Source organism: Pieris rapae, chromosome 5 (genome assembly GCF_905147795.1).
Source record: "Pieris rapae chromosome 5, ilPieRapa1.1, whole genome shotgun sequence".
NCBI classification, from domain to species: domain Eukaryota; kingdom Metazoa; phylum Arthropoda; class Insecta; order Lepidoptera; family Pieridae; genus Pieris; species Pieris rapae.
In genome coordinates, this window is record NC_059513.1 from 8,377,860 (window position 1) to 8,404,261 (window position 26,402).

A 26,402-nucleotide genomic window follows, 5' to 3' on the forward strand; every position below is an offset into this window, starting at 1 on the left:
GTTAAAAAGCCACGTTTGGAGCCAAAACATACACGAGTTCTCTGTATATCCTATTTATGATCGCTTTGAAATCGATTCTCTTTATATTGAGTAATAATAATTGAGTATGAGCGAATCACTAAAAATAAAGATATGGGAGCAAAGTTTGGATCGTTCCCGAGTCAAAACTGGTAGAAATCTCGTGCCAACTAGATCTAATGATTATTGTGATTAAAAATGTTTGTGCGAGTAAGGGCGCCATAACTTTATATATTTGCGAGTCTGATGCGACGACTGCGTTGGCGTTCGCACGCGTCCACGGTTGGCAGTTCCTTTGCAAAATATATTATGATTTACGCATATTGTTCGGGCGTATAAGAATACGGGTTTAATTTTTTTTTATTATAAGTGATGTGTGTAAGGAAGAGAAGTGACCATAATCGTGTTTGTTAAAAAATAAAGCGGGTAAATATTTAATTTATATGAACTTTTACTTTATTTATTCATGTAAAAAATATACCACTTGACTATTTTAATATATTTTTTAATTTAACGTACATAATATTTAAACTATAGAATGATTTTATTATTATATTATATATTTAAGTGTATTTAACACTTTTAAATACAATAAATATGTATGTATACAATAAATATTAAAAAATAAATATGTTATACTTCTTATTAAGTTAGAATTAATGAGTTTAGTAATAAAATAATTAATTCTGGCTAGACTTGATTTTTAGCTTACATTCTAATAATAACTTGTTTTACCACTAGGATTTTATATCGGCATGTTAGGATTCTAAATTGTTAGAGAGTTTTAGTTATACATAATATTCCGTCTATGATATTTGTTAGGTGTTAAATAAATTTACTTTTTAAAATTCAACTTCAATTCCTGTCAAACGTTTTAACGCATCTGCATTTTATTAAGGCATCTTACATTGTCATGATAATAATTTATCCCTAATGGGAAAGGAAAAGGACTTTAGTCCATACAGCCAGGTCTATCTTTTCCAATTTATCATGACTGGATTGGACTATTTACTAAAATTTAATATTATTAATATATAAAGAGGGTTTTCTGAAACTACAGAACTAACGGAAATCTTCAGCGACTATTAAGAAATATATATTATACATTTTGCTAATCATAACATTAATAAACTAAAGAAAAGTAATAACCTTTATATCATGATTAAGACAATATAGAAAAATATATGATTTTTAGGTCTAGGTCAACGAAAAGAGTACTCAACAAGATCCTTTTATAATGATATCAAATAGATAATTAACCAGTGTTATCTTGATTATAATAAGATTGTCATCCCATAAAACATTACAAATTTTATGAATTAATTATTTATATAAAATTTAAAAACTTTTTTTGTTAGTGAGGTCTATCCGAGGTCGCTTAAAAAGTCGGTCTGTTACAGAGTACCTTCATTTCAATTTTGTGTATGGAATAAGAGAAAAGTAAACAAATTCCCAATTATACTTCAATAACAGAAAAATAAATTATTGTAAAATACAGTCGGTAAAACGATCTCATATAAACAAGTTGTGTCTGTTTAGTGTCTATGGGATATTACGATATAAAATACGAAATTATATGAACATAAAGTAAACATAGACATTTGTATATATATTTGGCATAGTTATACACTAATATATATTTTAGTTTAATCCATTTTTCAATTAGTTAAACGCGTAGAATATAATCCATGGAAGCCAATTTCACAGGGTAAGGAATTTGATTATGCTTTATATGCGAATTAACTGTTTTGCGTTGTTGTCTGCATTTTTAATATGTAAGTAATGTAAATTCAACTCATATTAATAATGATTCAAAGTGCGTAGAAATATGTCTATTAGGATACTACGAGATAATCTAAATAAGAAACTTTAATTTAAAAAAATATCCTGTGCATTTTCGTTATTTATTTGATAGTGAAGTTTATAATTCTTTTTCCTAATCAAAAATATAGAAGTGTTATTAATTATCCTTAATGTTTTAACAATGTTTCTGCGATCCTCGAATTATAAATAATATTCTTCAGATAATAAAATAAATAATGAAAAAAATAAGGTAGAATATCACCTATAGATTATCTATAAAGAAAAATATACCTCTATGGTCTACTTATTGTCTATTACTTGATTAAACTGCGGGCGGCAACACGCCCTCTATTACACGACCTAATAATTATTTACAGGCTTCATTTATTTTCCATTACACTTTTTAGCCGCGCTAGTTAGTTATAGATCTTTAATTCGTCTATAAGTCTAATATACGTACATATGATATTATTATTACGGTACTCAAGTACAATTTCCTCAATTGAATTTTTGATATTAGCTTAAAAAGCCGTCTGACTTCATTCTGTTCTGTTTCCCATTTAAAGACAGAAATGAATACCTTGCCTATAGAATCACAGATTAACGAGTCAAATTTCTGGCTCTGCGACCTAAAGTATGTCTCTAATTCAGGCGGTTCTGTTTAACTTTCGTAAAGCGATTTTTCGTTATAACAGATTAATTCAAATTCTAGGAAACATCTTTGCTATCATCATTATAAACGATTAGTATAAATCAGAAGGTATATTTTCACTTCACTTCACTTTATTTTTAATGTCGACTTCTGTGTAAATCACAATTCCGCCAATGTCGAGTTCTAAGTCTTAACACGGTAAGGATAGATTTGATGGATTAAATTTAATCTAAGCAGAGTTACCCAAAACAAAAATGCCTTCACAAAAAAAGACAACATACACAGATATATAATAATATATACAAGAGGTTAACATTATACTACAAGTTATGGAGGGATGAATCTTATAAGTTTAATTTATTAACGGAAATAAATTTAAGGTATATTTTATCTGAGTTACAACTACACTTATCAAACTACGTAAAATGTCATACTATTCTCTATTGTCAAGTCGTTAACATTCGAATTAGTGAGATACTATCAGTTAGCGTATTGTCTTTATAATTTTAATGAATATTATACCAGTCACATGCTTTGGTAATTGCCGTGATGATCCTGTCAACGCTGACGTGATGATAATGAGAACGGTAGATAGTTAGACTTACTGGCGGGAAATAAGAAATCTAAGTGAACTGCATAGATTTTATTCAAAGGAGAGTTTTGTTTTATAAAGAACTAATTCACTTATTTTTGTATTGAATAAAAAATAGTACTCATATGTAATTTAAAAAAATCTTTACAATTTTATAATACAAATCACTTCATGAGGTGTTAAAATTTCACAACTAATACAAAAAAATACGATTATTAAAAATGTTTCACTGATATTATGTCGAAATATAATTTTATTTTATTATTTTTATGAAAATAGCAGCACCTTGTTATTTATGGCGATATGGTTAATCTGATCTAATCGTTAAATTTTAAACACAATGTTGTCTCAAAGGTGTTAAACTCTTAAAACAACGGTCCTTTAATGGCTTGCGTAAATCGCCATCTTCGTCGTTTATTTCACAGTTTACAAATATCACCTTGTAATTGTCCCTTTTTGGTATCATCAAACAAATTACCTCATATTATATTACCATCAGTCATATAATTCACTCTATGAAATTGTACATTAACAAAACAAATATTAGTCTATAAAACAATCTTGCCATTGTAGTTTATTATTAGTAGTTCCCAAAATCTTCTTGCGATTATCAGACTACTAAGGAAATTTCAAAAATAGTCCGGATAGCAACCTTAACCGGCAAAGCAATAGCAAGCTTCCAAACCGGTGTCCATGGGCAGTGGCAGTCACTAACTGACCCCAACATATTTTTTCAGTTCTTATCAGGGATCAATTCAGTTTGTACAATATCTTTGGGAATATTGGCATGATGAATAATTTCTACAAATTTAGTTTTCCCGTTGTCTTGAATCGCAAATGGTAATTACATTCTTGCTGACGCGTGGAGTCGCGTCATACTGGACACTGGCTAATTCTCGTTTTAACTGGATCCTACTGACGCGAAAGCCTGTGGCGACGTGCTCAGAAACATGTTTGAGAGCTTTAATAATAATTATTATACTTACAGTTAATGCCTTGATTAGTTGAACTTATCGAGCTTTTACGTGGCCTAACTATAAAAGCATGTTTGCTCAATGTTTATTTTTAGATAATAACAATTTGAGAACTGCCATTCCAGTGAGGCAAGCCTACATTTTAAGAGAGTATAATATTTTAGGGCGTACATTTGGGTCTACCAAGTACCCAAGTTCGTTAATCAGTAGTTATCACTAATAGTTTAGAAATACGTAATTTATTTCCTTTAAAATCGCCTTCACGTAGCATTGACAAGGAGGAAAAATAATAGTTATTCTCGAGTGTTGGACACGTCGAACAGAAAGGTACCATTTGAAATTTAAAATTCAAGGAAACGTTAATTAAAATTTGAATAAATATATTATTCAGTTAGATGATATGATAAATAATTTCATATATGAATGCATTTCAATGTGTAAGATTTGGATAATAAGTAAAATATACCTTCGTAAGGGTTCCCAGGTCTTGAATATCAAATTTAATAGTTAATTCCAGAACGATTTTTTTGTTTCTTTCTATTATAATTTTGATTTTCGTCTTTATTTGTTACATTAACAAAGAAATTGAAGTTTTTGGAAATATTATTAAATATTAGCGAATATTGATACTCAAATTTACAATAGAAGAAGTGTGGATGTCTATTTAAAATGGTTTCGGTTGACATTGACAGGTTCCATTATAAAAACCGTAGATAATACAATATGGAATATATAATGACCGTGAAAATAACCATATAAGAGGAAATAATGTACTTAATTTATCAATCAACAATTAGAGTGTATGATACTTAAAATACTTTATTTTTCAGTACAATTTTATTTAATTTCCATCCATCGTATTCTTTAGCACTAGATATGAAACTGCCGCCCATGGATATGCCATGCCAGAACGCTCGCAAGTTAAGATTTGGTTTGCTCTTTTCTTGAAGGACCCTAAGTCGAATTGGTTTCAAAATACTCAATTGGGTAGCTGGCTCCATATAGTGGTGGAGTACGGCAAAAACAGTTTTTAAAGAAACTCAGTTATGGAAGAATGGACGTCTAGGTGTTATGGGCAGAATTCCGTTATCTGCCTAAATATAAGCTCAGCTGCAGGTATTAATGCGAAAAACTCCTCTGTACACTCTTCATGGTAAATGCAATTGAATATGGGAGAGACCGAACATATTTACGCAAAGACAAGGGAATAGGAAAAATACTTATTACAACTACTCATGCGGTCTATGAGATGATTGATGCAAAAATCAATAGTCTGACTTCACCAAATGCTTATCAACAGCAAATTCACGAGTCGAACCTATGACTGGTTTAACGCCAAAACATTATACATTCAACATGATTTAAGTATTTGTAAATAAATATATTAAAAATATATAGTAATTAATTAACACGTGTTACAAGTATTAAACTGATTAATTTACCTTTCCATATATAGTTTAACAATTATTTTTTGTTTCAGATCTAAGTATCACGTATTATGCTAGCATTGTATGAAATTTGTCAGTACAATGGTATCCGATAGTTCTTGCGGTGTGAATAATATTGGTATGGAGTATAACAATATGGGGAAGAAAGAAGAAAACAGGTAAATTGTTAAAAAGTTATAGAAAAGTAAATACGTGTCGTAGAAAAAAGTTTAGATCTTAAATATCATTATTTTTTACTTGTGCGAAACAACAGATATATACATAATCACATATTCTGAAATCAACACCGCTTAATTAAATTCCGAAATAATTTTGTTTTTTCTCACATAATATACAGATTCCTTTGTATTGTATAACTACATTTAATAGTACATTAATTAATATTGACAAGTTTATAAATATACATGACATTTTTAGATTTACCGTATCAACAGTGGAAAACGATGGCAAAAAGAACGGCATACATATGGGCGCTGCTATAATTACGAGACCCCTTCGGACATCTGCAGAAACTGTGGAAAGAGGGGACCCTAATCCACAGCCAGATACCTGGCTTCATGACGCTGGTTGGCGGAGAAAGAGATCTTTAGCTCAGCTTACGCGAGAGGCTTTACCGCGAATGGAAAATTATAGGAATTCAAAGAGAGCATTAAAAAGGCCTAGCCTTGGGGAATTGCATGGTGACCATCTTATAACTGAGGAGGTGTGTAGTCTTTATGTTGATAAATCTTTAAGTATGCTTTCTGTTTTCACGTCAACGAAGTGACGTGAGACTTAGTTATTTTATTACAATAAGTAGATCTGTTTATGAACACAAGGATACTAATTAATGAATTCATTATACGGTAGTGACGATGATGTTTTTCTGCGTTCGAATACAGCCGGGAAATTTGTAAATTATTCAAATCGCATTTCATGGCGGATAATAGATGTTCTGCGTTCAAATGATCGTTATCAGTATTAAAATGACTTGCTACTTATGTCTTAAATATAAAATTATTTTGATACAATAGAAACAGTTTTGTTATTAAGATTTTAAATCAGCTTTTGTTTTTAGGATAACGCGAAAATAGATATTAAATAGACATCTAAATACTACATTATTTACTTAAAAACTTCGCTACTTTAGATACACATGTTGTCAAACTTTATATCGTTATAACCATCGGTATAAGAGCAGAATATAATTACAAAGTGTAAAATATAATATTACAAGCATATCGGAAATACTTGACAGCAACACTTGAATTACTAGCGTATTGCGATTATCTTTAGAATTGAGCCAATGAGTGTAAAATCCGACGTTAACAAGAAACAACCGCCTTAAACTGGAAAAGTGGCATTACCCAATGACCCAGTTTCATAAAAACTGAAATACACAAAAAGTATCACTAACTGCTACAAAATTGTTTTTGTTTGGAGAGAAACACATGACTGGCTCGACTGATTGTGGGTGATACCACCTCATGTACATTCTCCATCTCATAGGGATCGCGAGTGCGTTGACGGCCTTTTACGGTTTCCGGTCACATATTTGTTTCTTAGCAAATCTTAAAAAGTAGCTTTCGTATCAAAGTATATTTGTATATTTGTTCACTGAGCAGTTACGATAACACATTAAAATTTGATTCAATTTCTTATTTCATTAATTACCTCTTGATTCGTAAACTCGTAAGACTTTAAATAGATATTAAATGCTCCTTATCGCTCTCGTGACAGTTGGAATATAAATAAATAGGATGAGGCATTCTTAAATAATCTTATACGTTTATGAATATAATGCCCTTGATTGTATGAGTTAAGAATTTCAGCATCCGAATAAAATTTTGAAATGTTTATATAACAGACCTTGTAAATCATACATTAATCTGAATAGTAAACTATAAAAATGTAATGGTTTTCCTTGTAAACAAATCTCGCTTTTGATGAAAGATAATTTTTATATTTTAGGCTTACCTTTCCTCAACCCTTTAGAGACAGCCATCATGAAGCCTTCCGCATTTCACGTCTATTCATTTGTATAGGTCATCAGGCATCTATATTTACTTGAGTAACTTTGCCCAAGACAATACGCCCATGAGTCCAGTCCACACATCGCAAAAAAATATATGTGATACGAAAAATTACTATTTTTTATAAAACAGACTGATGAATTAGGGGCATGGTAATAAGCACGGAATAGCCTATTTAGTGAAAAATCTGCCCATTTTTTTAAGCTGAATTATCTAAAGGGTCAGGCATTCGAGGCCAATGTTTAGTCTGAGATATTCGCGCCATCGAAAAGTGACACCATAAACAATGTTTTATTAACTTTATAAACACAGGGACAGGCGGTGTCAATCATTTTCACCTGTTAGCGCTTTATCTGTGATCACATAATTATATTATACTAGCTGACCTGGCAAACGTCGTCTTGCCAAACTACTACCTTTAACTCAGCGCCATCTGTTAGAATTGTATCAAATAATAAACAAATGTTAATGTTATCGTAATTTTAGTAAGGATGCCTATTTTTTTGAAAATGAAATATAGCCTATGTCACTCAGGAATGATGTAGCTTTCCAACAGTGAAAGAATTTTTCAAATCTGCCAAGTAGTTTCGGAGCCTATTCAATTCATACAAACAAACAAACAAAAAATCAAACCTTTCCTCTTTATAATATTAGTATAGATGTACTGACTGAGCGAGATAATTATATTGTTATGATCAACGTAATCGTGAGATACTTGAATGAAGACATGAGTTATCGCATTGCTGCTCTTCTAGATCTTAATACATAATTTACATTTGGTTTGTTCTTTGTAGATAGGAATGACGAAAACACTTCTTATAGTTTTGATAAATTTGTTTTTTTTATAGAACAGGGGGCAAACGGTCAGGAGGCTCACCTGATGTTAAGTGATACCGCCGCCCATCGACACTCTCGATGTTTGAGGACTCGCAAGTGCGTTGCCGGCCTTTTAAGACTTTGTACGCTCTTTTCTTGAAGGACCCTAAGTCCTATGTAAATTGACTGTAGTATTTTATTATGTAAAATAATGAAATACTACAGGGAATTTTAACGTGTCGTTCCCTGTTTCCCCGTTATTATAATAAGTCCCTGTCACATATTTATCCACCACCCAATGGCGGATCCAGCTTTGGTGCCAGGGGGGGGGGGGTCACATAGTCGTGGTCAAGTCAAGAACTTATACGTTTGCCATCATACAAAGTTATAATATTATATTAAATTAATAAAATATTGAAGATATGTAGTTACATAAAATCTGGATGGTGACAAAATATTGAAATAAAATCATTATGTTCACTTGGCATAGGCTTGCTTGTAACAGTGTACCAGGATCATGAATCGATCCTGATTTAAAGTAAACAGTTACCAAACATAATAATATTTCATTCCATTTGGATAACACATATCGATTTTAAAGACTAATTTTAGTACCAACATCAAAAACTAATAAAATATGCTAATAGCATTTTCTCGTCGTATTTAAGTCTGTCTACGTATCAGTTAGAATCTTTTACTTTAAAATATTATAGATTAAAACGACAGAAGTTGAAGTATTTAATTTAGCGTAATAACTACTTTAATGCAACGTACATTAAAGCAAAATGTGTATTCAACTTCTCTTGGTAATAGTTATCTTCATAAGAAATTGAGGAAACAATCCTATAATATGTTTCACCGTTGTATCTGTATACAATTGCCAAATTGGTAAATATTGTCCTTGCAAGGACCCTGAATACGGGCTGCGAGTTGCTTGTTTTTCATTAGAATATGAAGAAAACACTATGGCAAATATCGAACATTGATACTTAAAGGAAAAAACAAGCGAATTTCCGATGTTGCATTATTTTTTAAAGATCTACCAAACAATATAAATAAATCAATGTTTTAATACATAATTAGTGACGCAAAGACTTTACTAATATATTTGTTATTTACGATTATTATTAACGAGGTCAAGCCACAATACAATTAGTACATTATGAGTAAATTAATATTTTTTATGATATTAGTAAATGAGTAATAAGGTGATTTTGATTTATTTAACATAAAATCAGTTTATGTGTTTGTAATTAAAGATTTTATGATTGTCTATTAGAAAATTAATTAATTTTCAGGACGAAAAGCAAAATCAAAGGGACACAAAATCACCTACTCCTGCCCTCGGAATAAAACTAGGATGGATTCAAGTAAGATTTTTAATAACCAAACTATTTGCAGACTTTTATTTCATATCTATGAAAAGTAGTACGACATTTTTAGTTTCCGCCTGAGTTTTTGGGGGTCCAGTGGGATGTTTAGAGGGGAGGCTGGCTGGGAGGGGGGCTAAAAAGTTTTTTTAGCGCGAAAATGAATTATTGACTTATTGAACTTTAATTGACTCTTGTATGTCAGTCCGTAGGTCCTTTTTGCTTGCAAAAATCATAAAATTAACATTTTTAACAATTTGAATTACTCATATTTTTCTCTCGGTGATTCTATAAGACTTGAATGTTCCCAGTTCGGTTTGCGGAATTGCTTACAATCACAAGTAGTCAATATTAAGTATTCAAAGTATTTTAGGGCGTGCTGATACCATGTCTGCTGAACATATGGGGTGTTATGCTGTTTCTGAGAATCTCCTGGGTGGTATCACAGGCCGGAATCGGTTTGTCTCTCGTCATCATAGCGATATCGGCTATTGTATGTGTTATCACTACTCTTTCTATGAGCGCTATTTGTACGAACGGAGAAGTTAAAGGAGGTAAGAATATTTCGCGAATTTTGTAAACGTTTTTGACATTCATAAGCATGCCTTAGGTCGCATCTGGACTGAATAAATGAATTTTGATTGATTTGATTGGTTGATTGATTGATATGTATCCACTTAATACAAATAGATATATTCCTATATTATGTTACTGTCTGATAGAATCCATGGAAGTTATAAATTTTTCGAATTTATAACAGATTTGCTTAAGTTGGCTATTTCGCATTTTTTAAATAAATATATAACTAATCAAGATGCAAAATATCGCAGCATATAACGTTACTTCACATTGATTATGTGACATAAACTGGTTTCTACATAATATGATAAAGACTGCATAAATCACCATAGATTGATCGTCTATTGTTTGCATTTATGAGTTATATTAAAACTAAGACACTGTTTAGAAACCATAATGTAACCGTTTGTCTCTCTGAATATTTCTCAATCAGGCAAATAGGATTAAATTATACTAACAATGGAAGCATTTTTACACATATACCAGAAAATAAGATCGAGAACTGGGAGGCAGATGGATTTGATGAAATCGTATTTTACTACAAAATTAATTACCTGAAGGCAACACCTTTGTTGATAGACTTTAAATTTGAAACACCGATGGAGTATTTTTAGTTAATTGTGTACCTTACGAGAATGCCACATAATCTAACTTTTAAATTTTATAAGGTGTTGTACCCATGATATCTAATAATTATTATTATAAAATTCTTATGTCAGTCAATGTTATTTGTAAAGAGATATACATGTAAGGATACATATTAAATTAATGTTATTCTAATTGCATACATTTACTTACATTATTCCTATAAGAATGATAATCACAAGCATTATACACAAAATGTACGTAGACATTATTCGTAGCAATGCTACGTCAGTATTTTAACTTCTTCAAAATTATTTACACACATTGAGACTTTAGAATTCAAAGTATTTCGGCAATATTAACTGTCTTTAAGTTGATTAAATATTTCCTACCAAACTTTTTTTATATGAAAATAACTTTGTAACCATGGAAACACCTCAATCCTATTTGGGTTTATATTATAATAAGGTTTTTGGAGTTTAGCAAATAAACTACATATTTAATTCGAAGCTGAGTTTCTTAGTATGCAGTAGGTATTGATTAGAGATCAGAAGGAAAAATAGGATATTATGAAAAAGAAATCATTTATAGCGTTGCAAATAATAATTTAAAAAGAAGTTACAAGAGTAACGGTCTCAAACTATAATCAGTTGAGGTCAAAGTAAATTCATTTATACCTAATACATGTCGTATAGGTAACAATGTTTTTACTTTAACATATACTGTCTGGAAAGTTATCAGGAATACTTTTACTTTGAGCGAAATTTTCGTTGAAACTTTCCAAGCAACTATAATCATTAAAAAATGTATCCTTCAAATAGGTGGTATATACTACATAATATCAAGATCACTTGGACCGGAATTTGGAGCGTCGGTTGGAATCATATTTGCGTTTGCAAACGCGGTAGCTGCAAGTATGAATACAATTGGGTTTTGTGATTCTCTGAATGACCTATTGAAGTCTCAAGGTGTAAAGATCATAGATAATGGTGTTAATGACGTGAGAATTGTTGGTGCTGTTGCTTTAGTCGTCATGTGTATAATCTGTGCGGTCGGCATGGATTGGGAGAGCAAAGCCCAGGTAATTATAATAAATGCTATATTCTTCCTACATAGTACATATAATCATATTTTTTTTCTAATAATTTTAATATAGCTAAAACTTAACTTGTAATTGTAATAACATACGATTTTAATTTAATTATAAACTAATCCGGGTTCATATGCAGGACATTTTTATTAAATATATTTAGTGTTTGAGTCGTAACTATATACACATTTACGAATATTTTTTCTTTACATTTTAATATATGCATAGCTAAGGTGATAACAATAAATATTGCAGTATTAGTCTTTAATTACACAAAATAAATACGAATTAGGCTGATAAGAATTTGTATAGTCTGTTATTTACGCAAAGAAAGGAAATTACGAACTAGCCAACTGTGGTAGTAGCAACAATTCAATGTATCTTTTAATACAAAATAAAGAATGCATCTGCTTATCCATTGAAAGATTTATGTATGCACCATTAGAGGTGATTTTCAAAAGTCAATAAATAATAACAATGTATGTTTACAGTTTTACATCGTAGAAGTTATTTTATCACCTTAAATAATTGATAATTAGTTATAGAACGTACTTAAATGTTTTTGATGCCACACTGCTATTGTTTATGTATTATATACACAATTATACATTCTTTACCAACATTTTCCTGGCTAGACATTTTATTCTGTTACTAGAGATATCTTTATATTTTCTATGTTTCGCTCTTATGATTTACCCACTATTAATCACTTTTATAGTTTTAGTTAACTTTTTTATTTAACGATTTATTTTAAACATAATCTGAAATAGAAAAGGAGTTAGTATGATGTAAAAACAAACTGGACACAGTTTATCTGTCCACCAGCACTTCGAACAGATTTAATTAATTACCTACGTATATAAACTTAGGCCAGTGACATATACACTATAACATTATAACCATTAAACGTCGCAAACCAATTATTAAAACATTGACATGAGAAACATATCCCAGACATTTATTTACTCACATGCCATAACTTATAAGGTTGCGACCCATTAAGCAACAATTCGTACATAAAGTATATTAAAATAATACATTTTTACGTGTAGCATTTCCAACAAACATAAGCTTACATAATGGTAGCATGAAAACGGCAACAAATGAACTAGTGTAGGGAGAGGCCTCGACCTTCAATAGACACCCTCTGAAACAATTCCATTATCATTTGATACGTAACACTTAATTGAGGTTATAATTAGTTAAACCAGAATTCGTAGACGTAAATATAAATGAATAAAAACTTTTTTAACGACAAATAGGTTGTGACAATATTTATCTATCGCATGTGTTCTGTAACAATAACAATTATTCCGTAATACCTGGTACATTCTTAAAAGTGTTTTTTTTTTGGAACCTTGGTCATGAATCATGATACGTAACTTTCATTTGTTAATTAAAACTATTCGCCTCATATAAGTCATGTGTTACAATAAATTGAATAAAACAATCCTAAATATACATTATTAATACTGTTTCTTTGTTGATTTCACTAGAACTACGTCGTAGAAATAGGTATTGTTTAAGTAAATGATTAGTGCTACATCTTTATTTAGTGTTTAAGCGTAAACTGAATCATACCTTCCTCTCTATCAAATTATGCTATATTAATTTATTTTAATAATTCAACACTGATATAATATAATATGGATAACGTGAAAATTTTTTTACTAGGTAATAAAGTAATAGATTTTATTTTCTATTTCTATAAAGGGCATTTTTACTGTGAACCAAGTTTTCACGAAAATGTTGCTGAGAGTATCTTAAGAATAAAGTATATTTTGGGGTTTAAATCTATCTAACGTATTATCTATCTACGTAAACATTACAAAACAACAACGTCTTAAACATCTACGTAAACATTATAATTGTCACCACTTTTCACATTATGCCGATTATTAAGTAATACAATTACCATGGATATAGTCCATAGTGTTTAAAACTAATAAATGTACAGTGCTTAATTTATATGTAACTACGAGTATGAGTATGAGAAAAAATAATTAATACGCAAGCTATCTCATAAAACTTAATTGATTGTCTTAGCACATGTTTGTAACAAATTCGATTTTAACAGAACTGTTTTTTCAGAACTTCCTAGTTGCAATCATCGTAGGAGCATTGGTAGACTTCGTCGTTGGAACAATTATGGGGCCGAAAGATGCAACGGAAATAGCTCAAGGCTTTGTTGGATTTAGCGGTACGTAGATATATTGATCGCTCGTAATAATATCGTATGAGTAAAAGTACTGAGGAATCGAATTTTTATTTTGATTGAAAATTGTTGTGTTTGTATTGTAGACATAGAACTTCGTTATTATTAAAATAAAGAAGTCGAAAAAAAACCTAACAGTTTTAAATTATAATCTATCTCTAATATATCTCTGTATTACAGCAACAACCTTCACAAACAATTTCGATCCCGATTTCCGGTACAGCGAGAATCTTGACCAAAATTTCTTCAGTGTGTTTGCTATATTCTTTCCATCTGTGACGGGCATCCAAGCTGGAGCCAATATCTCTGGTGATCTGAAGGTACGTTAAAGCATTATTATGCATACGGTATGCAAGTATTTATCCCGATATTTTAATCCACGCGCAAAAGCGTTTATAAGTTGTAGGTATTTGTATACATTGACGACTTTATTTACAAACATTTAAAAGACTCAAGACAAAACATTCATTACGTTGTAGAAACTTATAGTTCCTTTATGAATAAACGAGATATTGTATAATAAGGATGAGTGTATTTCTGAGTATTGCGTAATACCTACTTTTAACGCTAAGTTTAAAGAAGTCGTAATTAATACGGGTTTTAAATAAAAACCGATTTCTAAGAAGTGTTTTTGACAGTCAAATTTTAGTTTAGTTAAACAGCGAATACTATCTATTCGAATCAATAATATACCACCTAATGGTTAATAATATTACGCATCAAGCGTGTTCACAATTAATATATATGTAGTTTTATTCCCATACTAAGTCGGAACGAATCAATGAGTCCATGTTGACTATTTGTCGTCGTCTCATCGATTTTGTGACGTTACAAGCTCAAATTAACTCACTTTGCGCCAGGAACTTCCAAGAAAACTGTCAATATTTGTCATATGTTTCCTGACACGTGTTCGATAATGAGAACTTGCCGTCCGTAAGTACCCAATGGGGGATAAAAGACCGTTATTATTGTTGCGCCGGATTAAACCTATAAGTGTAAATTAATGTTTATTAATAAAAAATTACTAATCTATTTTGATTCCCGAAAAAAGTTTGCGAGGACAATGGTGACGTCACATTTGCTAGTTGGTTCGATTCGCTTAATGGCAAAATATAATAACAGTTATACCTTCATTGTGGCCTTTACCTTGTACTTAAACAACATTTTTGTAGGTAATTGTCTAAAATTTACGGATGTTTCGAGTAATGCTTCATTGTAATTTGTTTTTATAAAATTTTGAAGGTTTTGATGGGTCACATAATAATCATTAATGACCTAAGGTTTGTCTTATGATAAGCGGTGCTTAGCGCCAATTTTAACTTTTTTATAAGATGGAAAGGAAAAAACTGTTTATAAACTACGTTTTACAATTTTTTTTGGCTACCAGCTGTTTTATAGTAAAACTATTAAAAATAAGTTCAACATACTATGTAATAAGTAACTAAAAATAGCGGCTTCCATTATTTAGTCTATTCCTGATTTAAATTTCGAAAAGTGTGTTTATATAAAACTGTTTTTGTTTTATGCGAGTCTCTTACTGAACACGATTATCTCTCGAAACATCGACTCGTGTATTAATTAATTCGCATTTATCTACTTATAATTAAACTATTTATTTGGTTTATGAAAGCATAAACATTATAACGGCCGCCTTAAAAAAGAATAACGTGTTAAATCATTAAAAGTTCTGTCACTTATCGTTCGATTTGACATCTGACGGATTGACAATTGCTGTTAAGTTCAAACATGCGGTCTTATTAATGCAAGGTTTTTTGCTCAACTAGAAAATTTGTTACAAATGTCATTTCGATTGACCTCTCAGCTTTCAGAACTCGCTGATGGAATTGAAGCAATTGCTTACAAGCTCTAACAAGAATATATTGATGATTCAACTCTCTTTTTTATAGCTGTTTCATTGGAACCATTTGAGAAATTTAAAATGCGTATCAATTTATTGTTTTGGTTAAAGTTTAGTTGTGTTTACACACGCTAGCGGGGAATAGAAAAGTTCTTTTGTCTACGAGTATAACGTTGAATTCTTTAATGGATAATAATAGGAGATAAAACTTGCATTTCGTTACACCGCCCGTCGCCTCATATAATAAAATTATATTTATATATATATTTACAAGCTGAAAACGAGGCAAACATTATTCAAGTTCACGTTTAAATAGAATTTTGTACCTAACGAAAATAATAATCGAGTGATTCATGATTTCACATGAAATGATTCATACAACTAAAGAAGTCAACAATCCTATTGCGATTCGCTTAGGTTTGGTTTGTATTCTAAGAAGATCATTACGATGTACAAAGCTAGGTTGACGCTTTTATTATCTATTTAAAATGTTAAACTTAATTTCGATACCAATTACCGTCGTATGTTGTTCATATTATAATAATAAAGCCTTTTTTTTCCATAGTAAGTATTAACTACTCCTAATAGTAAAGTTATATCCTCCCGTGGTTAGTATTTATTATTAGCTAAATGTCAATAGTAATTTGTTCGTCACCTGAGGATAAGGATACCTCTTGGGTGAAAGCTCATTCCAACCCTTTCTCAATCTTTGTCAAAAGTCTGTCACTCTGTTCCTTCTATTTCTATTCAGTCATCAACCCACCATCTTTTTGACCAGTCCACTGTTCCTTCTTGGGTTTATTATATGCTACTAAAAATTATTTGTCTACCTTTAATAGGATTTCAGACTCTAAGATAACAAGGCGTTTTTATATGTTCTAGGACCCTGCCTCGGCCATACCTAAAGGTACATTGCTTGCCTTGCTCATTTCCATGATCAGTTATGCAGTTATGGTCCTTATATCTGGTGCTGGGGCTTTAAGAGATGCCAGTGGAAATATCACAGACCTGATAATGGTCAATGGAACTGTGATAGACAATAGTGCTCTGTCGCACTGTGTCAATATTACCGGTGGCTGTCAATTTGGACTTCACAATAGTTATTCCGTAAGTACTAAATTCATTGAAAATAACGTAACGTAAAATACGTTACCTGGACGGAACCGCTTAGTATAATGCTTCTTGTCCAATAAAGTGTTAATAAATAAAAAGTTATCAATGAGAATCATAATCATTTATTAATAATAGACACAAAAATACTAGCTACCTAACTAAGAATAATATGTTTGAGCAGCCAGTTCCTTTATTAATTCAGTAATAAATAAAGTACATAGTTTTTTATTACGGTCATGTGCAAGCATTTTTGTTAAAAGGAAAATAAGTTAATTCAAACCAAAGCATATAAAATCAAATACAACAGCATACACACTATTGCAATTATATGAATAAAACTATCTTATATACACATTTATGTGTACGTATAAGCAGTTTCGATACGTGTAAAGAATGTTCTAAGCAATAATTAAGGCCCAATTTTTCTAATTGACCAAAAATAGAAAGTTTAAAGTTTTAGACTGTTAATTTAAGGTGATGCAACTTATGTCGGCATGGGGTCCATTCATCTACGGTGGATGTTGGGCAGCAACGTTATCAACAGCCCTGACGAACCTTCTGTCAGTCCCAAGATTAATCCAAGCCCTGGGAGTAGACAGAATCTATCCTGGACTCATCTTCTTCTCAAAGCCTTATGGGAAGCACGGCGAGCCTTACAGAGGATATGTTCTGACTTTTTTCGTATCTCTCGTGTTCTTACTGATAGGTACGGTCTAAAATGTATTACATACCATTATAATTACAAAAAAAAATTAATAGCGCTACAACCTTTTTTAGGTCTGGGTCTCAGATTACTGTTTTATGATCATTTGTTAATCTAATAGGCAAGTAGGTGATCAGCCTTCTGTGCCTGACGCACGCCTTCCCCCTTTTGGGCCTAAGGCAAGCTGGAGTCCTCACGATGGTTTCCTTCACCGTTCGTGCGAATGTTAAATGGGCGCATGGAAAGAAAGTCCATTGGTGCTCAACCGGGGATTGAGCCTACGACCTTAGGGATGAGAGTCGCACAATGAAGCCACAAGTCCACCATTTGTCATAATAATTCACAAGAACCTACGTTAAAAAAATATTTGTAATTTTTTTTTGAAGTTAAAAAAATGTTATGACTCTCACCAGATAAAGTTCATAAAAATTGCGCTCGCGCACGTATTACCAGGCTGAGATAAATACGCGTAAATTGTTAATCCATGTGATCATATTGATAATTTTTGTACTAAACATCACCATATTTTAGTGCCTATATATTGACGCGATTAATCGAGGTACCTAATTTTTTTAAACAGCTGATTTGAATACAATCGCACCACTGATTTCCAATTTCTACCTGGCGTCCTATGCTCTCATCAACTTCTGCACATTCCACGCAGCACTAGTACGGCCCCTCGGATGGCGACCTACATTCCGGGTAAGTTACACTATAAATAAAAATGACTGTTATTCTTTAACAACACGACAATCAAGACGAATAATGTACACAATTTGTACAAACACATGCCATTATTCTGGCATGCGTATACAAATATTCATAACATAGCAGTACATTTTACAAATATTGGGGGACATAAACAAACCGAAAGGAGAATAAAATATAAAGCTAAATAAAATATTGATATTTAAATATTTGTAAATAAAATTATATAAAATATAATATAATATTACTATATTATATACATATATACATTCAATATAAGTTATGCCTTATATATATAATTAAAATTCCAATAAATTCTATCTTCAAAAAATTTCATATATTTTGTTTTTTTAATGTCTTTTGTTTTAGATAGGAATTCTATATTAATGTTTGACTACATTTTACTTAAATTTATATAACACAATTAAGCAGTACTGTATTTATTTTTCAGTATTACAATGTTTGGGTCTCCCTGGTAGGATTCCTAATGTGCGTGGCAATAATGCTTCTCATCAGTTGGGTAATGTCACTTGTGACATTCGCGATATTCTTCACTCTATACCTCATTGTTCACTACCGCCATCCAGGTATCTATAATATTTTTTATATTTCTGCATAAAAAAATTGTAGAAATATGATTATTTAACAAAAATCAATTATCAAATATTTAGGTGAGAAAGCCATATAGGATAGAAGAAGGTAAAAACTTAAATTATATACTCTGGAAACACAGTAAAGTGCTAAAACAATGCTTAAGAATATAGTCAGTAGTATATTCAGAATATTGTACGTGATATTTGACCATCATTTTATATAATACATTTATTTTGCGCCAAATAATTTGCATAGTGTGAGTGAATTATAATTTATGCGCATTATAATTTTTTTTGAATTGTGACTGTGAAATTTCTAAAGATCTCTTGTTCTTACATTCTATCATGATGTAATAAACATTCCTTGAATTTACGCGAAAGATCGTAAAACATTATTTCAAGAGGGTACAAACGAGAACAAAGTGACGAGTGAACTAAATATGCTCCTAACTTTGAGTAATGGCATCATTTTCCACAGAACACATTTAGATATTTGCTAGAAATAGAAATACCATAAATCAATGATGTATGGCAGAATATCGCCTTGTCAGAATTGTATCGTACGAGTACAGTCTGAATAAAAATAGATAGGTGACTCAAATAGTTTTTCTTCTAAAAAATTTCAACGTTCATTCATGATTTATAATAACTTTATAAACTGATTGTGATTAAATAATGTAGTTCCCGGATTACTAAGTGGGTCAAGGTCGATAGAATTCTGAGAATAGGTGTATAGATGTTGCTTTTATATGGTGTCTCAAAAAAAGTTTACAATAGATTAGCTTACTGCGTGAAGGCATGAAATCACACTTTTTGATGCCCGAACTTCAAAACTTTCCTGGCTATAACCAAAGAACATGATTCTAGCAGAAAACGTCTCTACCACCAGTTCGAGAAATTTTCTCAGGCAAATTGATGTTTAGGAGATGTGACAGAAATTGGCGTCCACGCTATTTTTGATACACGACTTAATTTTTTTAATCGATCGACTAAATATGAATTTACTTCTGAGACACCTTGTACTTACATCCAAGACGAGGAAAAACTACTCAAGTATCTCCTAAAATATGACCTAAAAAAGAATGACCGTCTAGTAGGAAGTTGTTATTTTAAAAAGCATACAAAATTAATTTCCTCGTTTCTTATAGATGTTAACTGGGGAAGCAGCACTCAAGCGCAAATGTACAAGACGACATTGTCAAGTGTACACAACTTGGCACGTACAAGTGAACACGTAAAGAATTATTGGCCACAGTTGTTAATACTGGCAGGGAAGCCCCAGGACAGACCCGCTTTGATAGATCTAGGGAATCTCATTACGAAGTCTGGGTCCCTAATGATTGTGGGTGACGTACAGCAGGTAAAAGCATTTTTGGATAAGAGAAATATAAGTAAGGGTAGGGTACAGTGTACATATTTTAAAATAAAGAAATTATTTGCGTCTACATATTATGTGGAAGTGTTACCCTAGTGCGACTCTAACTGTAAAAACCAATATTTCCTTATAAAATGTATTTCAATCCAGGATATACACCAATTTTTTTACGTTCAATTTTTGCTTATCGAAGGGAAAATAGCGTGAAAAAACCGGATGTGTCTCAGACGTATAAAAACGAAATAGTTCCGGAAATGTCTAAGGTTAATGCTATGACTAAGTATTCAAAGTTTATAAGAAATTGATATCTAATTAAATAGATAATGTATATAATATCGCCTTAATGTGAGAGAAATTTCTTAAATCAAGTTTGGTGTTATCACTTTAATAATAATAATAATAATATATTTATTTTTCTCACAAAAACATATACAATAATTGTCATTCTTTTTTGGAGCAACTGCTATTGCTTAAGTGAGACTGATGCCTGTTAAAGGTTGTGCACCTGTGTTACAGGTCATCAGGCCTCCACCACTTCGGATCGACAAAATGATTATTAAGTTAGACGTATTAGATACTTTAAGTGAATCTTAATTTTAGTTTTTTTTAACTTTGTATTATAATAAACATTACAGAAGAAACTATCATATAAAGAAAGATCGTATCGATTACGGACGAGCGACGAATGGCTACGCGAACGCAAAGTACGCGCGTTCTGCGCAAATGTAAACGGGTATAGCTTTGAGACCGGCGCACGCGCATTGATACAGTCTACCGGTGTTGGTAGACTTGTTCCTAATGTATTGTTAATGGGATACAAGACGAATTGGACTACATCATCTGCAGCCGACTTGGAATCTTACTTCAATGTTCTACAGTACGTATCTTTTGTACAACACTTGTAACCCTCTAATATTATTGACAGTTTTATGTAATATATAATACCACACTTTTTATTTCTAAAACTGTATTTCAACTATATAAAAATTGGAATTACAAGCCTATTTAAATTTAAAACTATATGAAATTGGTACATATTATTTGCAATTTCTACAAAACACTTATTATAAAATGTCAGTTATAGTTTCATATATAAAAGTGATAGTGACCATGTAACGAATTGAAATTCACATAAATATTGCTAAATTATACAAATCATTGACCTCAAAAGGATGTCATAGAACACGTTCTGGATTTTTAGTTACACGTGAATCGTAATTTACTACACCTAACCCAATTTTTAGGTTATAATAATTGGTTTTAGCTAAAAAAGCTTAAAGCTTAAAACTAATTATTATAACAAAAAAATTTAAAATGTTGGATTAAGTATATATACATTATATTAAAAAGTAAGAATAATGGTTGAACAAATCAATTTGTGCATACATTCCCATTACATTATTAAAACGATTAGTTTTGTACAAGTAGCATACCTTCATGTTAGTTGTTCTGACATATTCGGAACTGACAGAATTCAGAATCCAATCGTATTAACCGTTCGGTATTTGTCATAATAAGGTTATTTTTTTCGTCTTTATATAATTAGTGTTAAGATGTTGTAACGACAGAAATTGTTTGGTAACGATTAAATAATATAAAGAATATATTCAACAAACGTTGGAGATGCAAAATTTTCAAAATCCAATATTAATTCATCAATAATAACCTCTCACTCAAATTCAAACCCATAAACTTTCTATGACTTACAGTACAGCATTTGAGAACCGCCTGGCAGTTGCAATAGTACGAGTAGCAGGAGGTCTGGACTTTGGGTCTGTAGCAGAGGAGACGCCAGCTAGTGGTCTCACAGGTACCTCAAGCACTGGAGAGCTGCGAGTGCGTCGCGGCCCACTCATTATGCACGCAGATTCAGACCTTGATATACGTGGAGACTCTACACCCAGCAGCAGACATAATTTGAGTAAGTTTTTCTATTAGTCTAGTTTTGCCCATATCTGGATAAATCTGTTTTTCCAATCGGGATAATTCCACATAAGATTCTCACTTGTCCACTAAATATATTTGTCTATTGGCGCAGCTTCACTCGCATTTACTTTATCTTTTTACCCGAGATATTTATAAATTACTTTGAAATGATTAAAGCCTTATTCATCCTAAAACGTAATAAATCTCTATATTAATAATATATCTACAGATTTACTAACTTTGACGACATCCCGTTCGTTCACTATATCAGAGAAGAGTGATACAAAGGAGAAGAAGAAAGATAAGAAAATAGCAGATATACCTCGAAATATAATATATAAATCAGCCTCGGGGATAGAGTTATCTATGGAACAGTTATCGCAAATGACGTTATTTAAGAAAAAACAGGTAAGTAAAAATTAAAATGTCTTCGTTCTAAATTTAAATCACTCTATTTGTAGTCAAAAACCCTAATAGATTATACCTAATAGATAACTTAAATATTTATTAAATTTAAATAAAAATACAAAAAGTAACGCTGCTATTTTATTCACTACCACATGAAATTTAGAAAACCTAGACTACTATTCGATAAATGCCATAAATAATATTTTTTCAAAACTTTTGATATCGTGTCAGATCTCTGGAAATAAATGAATGGTCCAGTGTTTCTCAACGTGGGCCTCACAGGGAGGAATATGAAATTGAATTACGTTTTAAAATTTCTATCATTATCATTTGCAAATTTACCAACTATGTTTCGTTACCAATTTCCTAGTAATTAAACATGAATTAATATCTATAATTTAGGTAAACTTTTTATATTAATAATTGTGCATGGGAAATTGATCTAGTCTAGGGTCTAGGCTAGGAATCAGGCAATAAATAAATAAATAATAAAATAGTCATATTAATGTTTGTAGGAAAGCGGTACATTAGACGTGTGGTGGTTATATGACGATGGAGGACTGACGATTCTACTACCATACATTATATCTCAGCGTAGCGCCTGGTCCAACTGTAAGTTGAGAATATTCGCGCTCGCCAACCGACATCATGAAATGGAGCTTGAAGAAAGAAAGTAAGCCAACTTCTTTAAAATACGCTAAGCATGAATAGTATATTTCAAGTCAATACTTATTTATTTATTTACACTTCGTTGCAATACTTATAAAATAAACACAAAACATAAAAATTACAAGGGATGCAACGGGCCTTATCGCTAATAAGCGATCTCTTCCAGGCAACCTAGTTAGAAAGGAACTGAAAAAAATGTTGTCAAAAAAATGAGTCATTCAACATATTAGTAGACTCATTTATTGTATTATACTCATTTATATTAAAGTATATTTTTTCTTTCTTCCCTCCGGGTATATTTATTTACATCCTAGGACACGTTTAAGTACGCTGGTTTATTATATTTCAGCATGGCAAACTTATTAGGAAAATTCCGTATTGACTACTCTTCGTTGACAATGGTGCAGGACATCACTGAGCCTCCCCAGCCCGAAACAAAACAGTTGTTTGAGGACACAATTCAGAAGTTCACCGAGGAAACTATGGGTGAAGGTATACAAATAAATATTCTACTCAATGAGATTATTATTACAATTATAACAATTATTAGAGATAAAGTTTTTAAAATTCACCTATACCCAATTTGATAAATGAATGTCTGGGCAACTGAAATAAAAACAGGGCGTGCGTACAAAGTACACATGACAGAAGTGAAACTTCTTTGTAAATTAATAATTATTAATTAATTACTAAGGTAAAAGCCCCAATAGATGATCATGTATCAGTATATATATACTCTATGTATTTGTAGATTCACACTGTGTACACACTATATACGTGCTAATGATAATGTGAATAAATATAAATCTGCGTTGACTGCACAAGTTATACGACAGAAATGCCATCTAAATTATTAACTTTTACGTTTGTAATATTTAACTTTAGATGGCAACGAATACATCAACCAATAGTGTGTATTTTTTCGCGGTCTTCAGTAGTCACTCATTTTTCATAGACTCTCCTTGTATGGTATACAAAATTCAGGATCTATAAAAGCCAAACGTTCTTGAGTTTCATAGCAATTAACAGTTAATTATTTAGCATTTATTATATTGTTGTCAATGAATGAATTAAAAATTAAATCCTCCTTTATTAAAACCATCCCGTTGATCCAGAATCCGTACAGAATCTATTGACAGATGTTATTCTTACAAAAAATATTATTATACGATTATATAATAAATATTATACGATTAATATTATATTTATTAACGAGGATTTTATTTACATTTATTATTAAATTATCAAAAACACTTTAACAACAATTTAATATGATTCTCTAGATTGCTTAATCAGCAAAACGGAACTATCGACACTTTGTGAGAAGACCAACAGACAGCTGCGTCTGCGAGAACTGCTTCTGGCAAACTCCAAGGATGCTCGCCTCGTTGTCATGTCCTTGCCGATGCCCAGAAAGGTTATTTCAATTCTATTAATATACATCACATTTTCCTTCTTAGTTCTTATTCAATTTTTTTATAATTATTTATATTAATTGTCACGTGAACTTTTTTCTGCTCCTCTTTAATTTTTACTCATAGAAAATGTTATAACAATTCCAAGGCGAAGAAATGATTTCTAATTGCACATATCTTCTATTTCCGTTTCCAGGGTTCAGTGTCAGCTCCACTATACATGTCCTGGCTAGAGATGATGAGCAAAGACCTCCCTCCGATGCTTTTCGTAAGAGGAAATCAAACCTCAGTACTTACATTTTATTCATAGGCAGCTAATTTAAAATGTCTGTTAAGTGTTAAATTGTAAGGAAAATACTTAATACGTAAGGTTACATTAGTTGTAAGTTTGATGTTATTTGATAGAGCTTTAATTTTTACCAGAGCAAATGCGCCGTAAGTATTATTTTCTTTAAGTACAAATTAATATGCACAAAGGCCTGGCAGGTTTTGCCTTATACCCCTAGTACTTATAAAATCTGACTTATATTTTAGGTAGGTACTTAATTGTATCCTTTAATACAAAGCAATTTTCACCAAAGGCAACTATTATTTAATATTTAATAGCTTATTTTTATTTATTCATATGGATACATCAGATATAATAATTTTAATTTATCAGTATTTAAATAATAAGTATGTGTTTGTACTGTCTTATTAATGATTAACACGAGGCTGCATTCGAGTGTGAACGAATTTTTTTTTAATTTCATATCTCGTATCGCGTGCTTTACAGCGATTCGAGCTATGAAATACGTCTTTTTCGACTTAATGTTTGAATTTAAAGAAGTTATATCTAAAAATATTTTTATGTACTGCAAAAGTTAGTATGAATTTTTCTACAGAACATTGTCTCAAGATTGTGATATTTTCTGAAAAAAAAAAAGTCCAAACACTTCCACGCTAACGTTAAGACATTAGTGCGAAGTGAACAGCGACTAACAGCCTCACTAACTTAAATTATCACTTTTGACTCATCACGAGATCATCTTTGAGCTTACAATTTGTTCAGTTCCAACCTTAAGGACCAAACAAACACAAGTCATAGTTGTTATGTCATTCATCTCATCTGTACTAAAGATAATTTATATTCATCGTTTAACACTTTTTTAACAAATTTATTTTAACTTTATTGATAAGTTTTGTTATAGTATTGACATCTGTATTATTATTTTAAGTTATTTACTTTAATTGGGAAAGACATTCATTTTTCGTAAATAAATTACCTATTTATGTATGTCGTGTTGTTTGCTTTGTAACATCCTTTATCTCCCAAAACTTTATAGGTATCAAATTAAAACTGTAATTCGTGTAGGAATTTTGAAGTCTGAGTATAATATTGTCCATTGATTTATCTCAGAATATTCTTATTGCTTAGTGCTAGGAAGAAGATTACTTTTTATTTTTTATGATTACAGACCTAAAGGTCTGGCCTGCTCGA

General features: G+C 31.2%; 1 protein-coding gene across 1 annotated transcript; it reads left to right on the forward strand.

The window, feature by feature from the left end:
• Nucleotides 1–227: 227 nt before the first annotated feature.
• Nucleotides 228–26,197, forward strand: LOC111004459 (bumetanide-sensitive sodium-(potassium)-chloride cotransporter). Its single transcript, XM_022275493.2, has 20 exons — nt 228–444; nt 5,520–5,645; nt 5,905–6,190; nt 9,614–9,685; nt 10,059–10,239; nt 11,671–11,930; nt 14,031–14,139; nt 14,335–14,474; nt 16,895–17,119; nt 17,600–17,831; nt 18,409–18,530; nt 18,988–19,123; nt 20,278–20,489; nt 21,140–21,381; nt 22,214–22,425; nt 22,660–22,838; nt 23,354–23,511; nt 23,857–23,999; nt 24,791–24,924; nt 25,119–26,197. The coding sequence occupies exons 2-20, from the start codon at nt 5,551–5,553 to the stop codon at nt 25,230–25,232; spliced, it is 3,252 nt and encodes a 1,083-aa protein (XP_022131185.2). The 5' UTR covers nt 228–444; nt 5,520–5,550; the 3' UTR covers nt 25,233–26,197.
• The last annotated feature ends 205 nt before the right edge of the window (nt 26,198–26,402 follow it).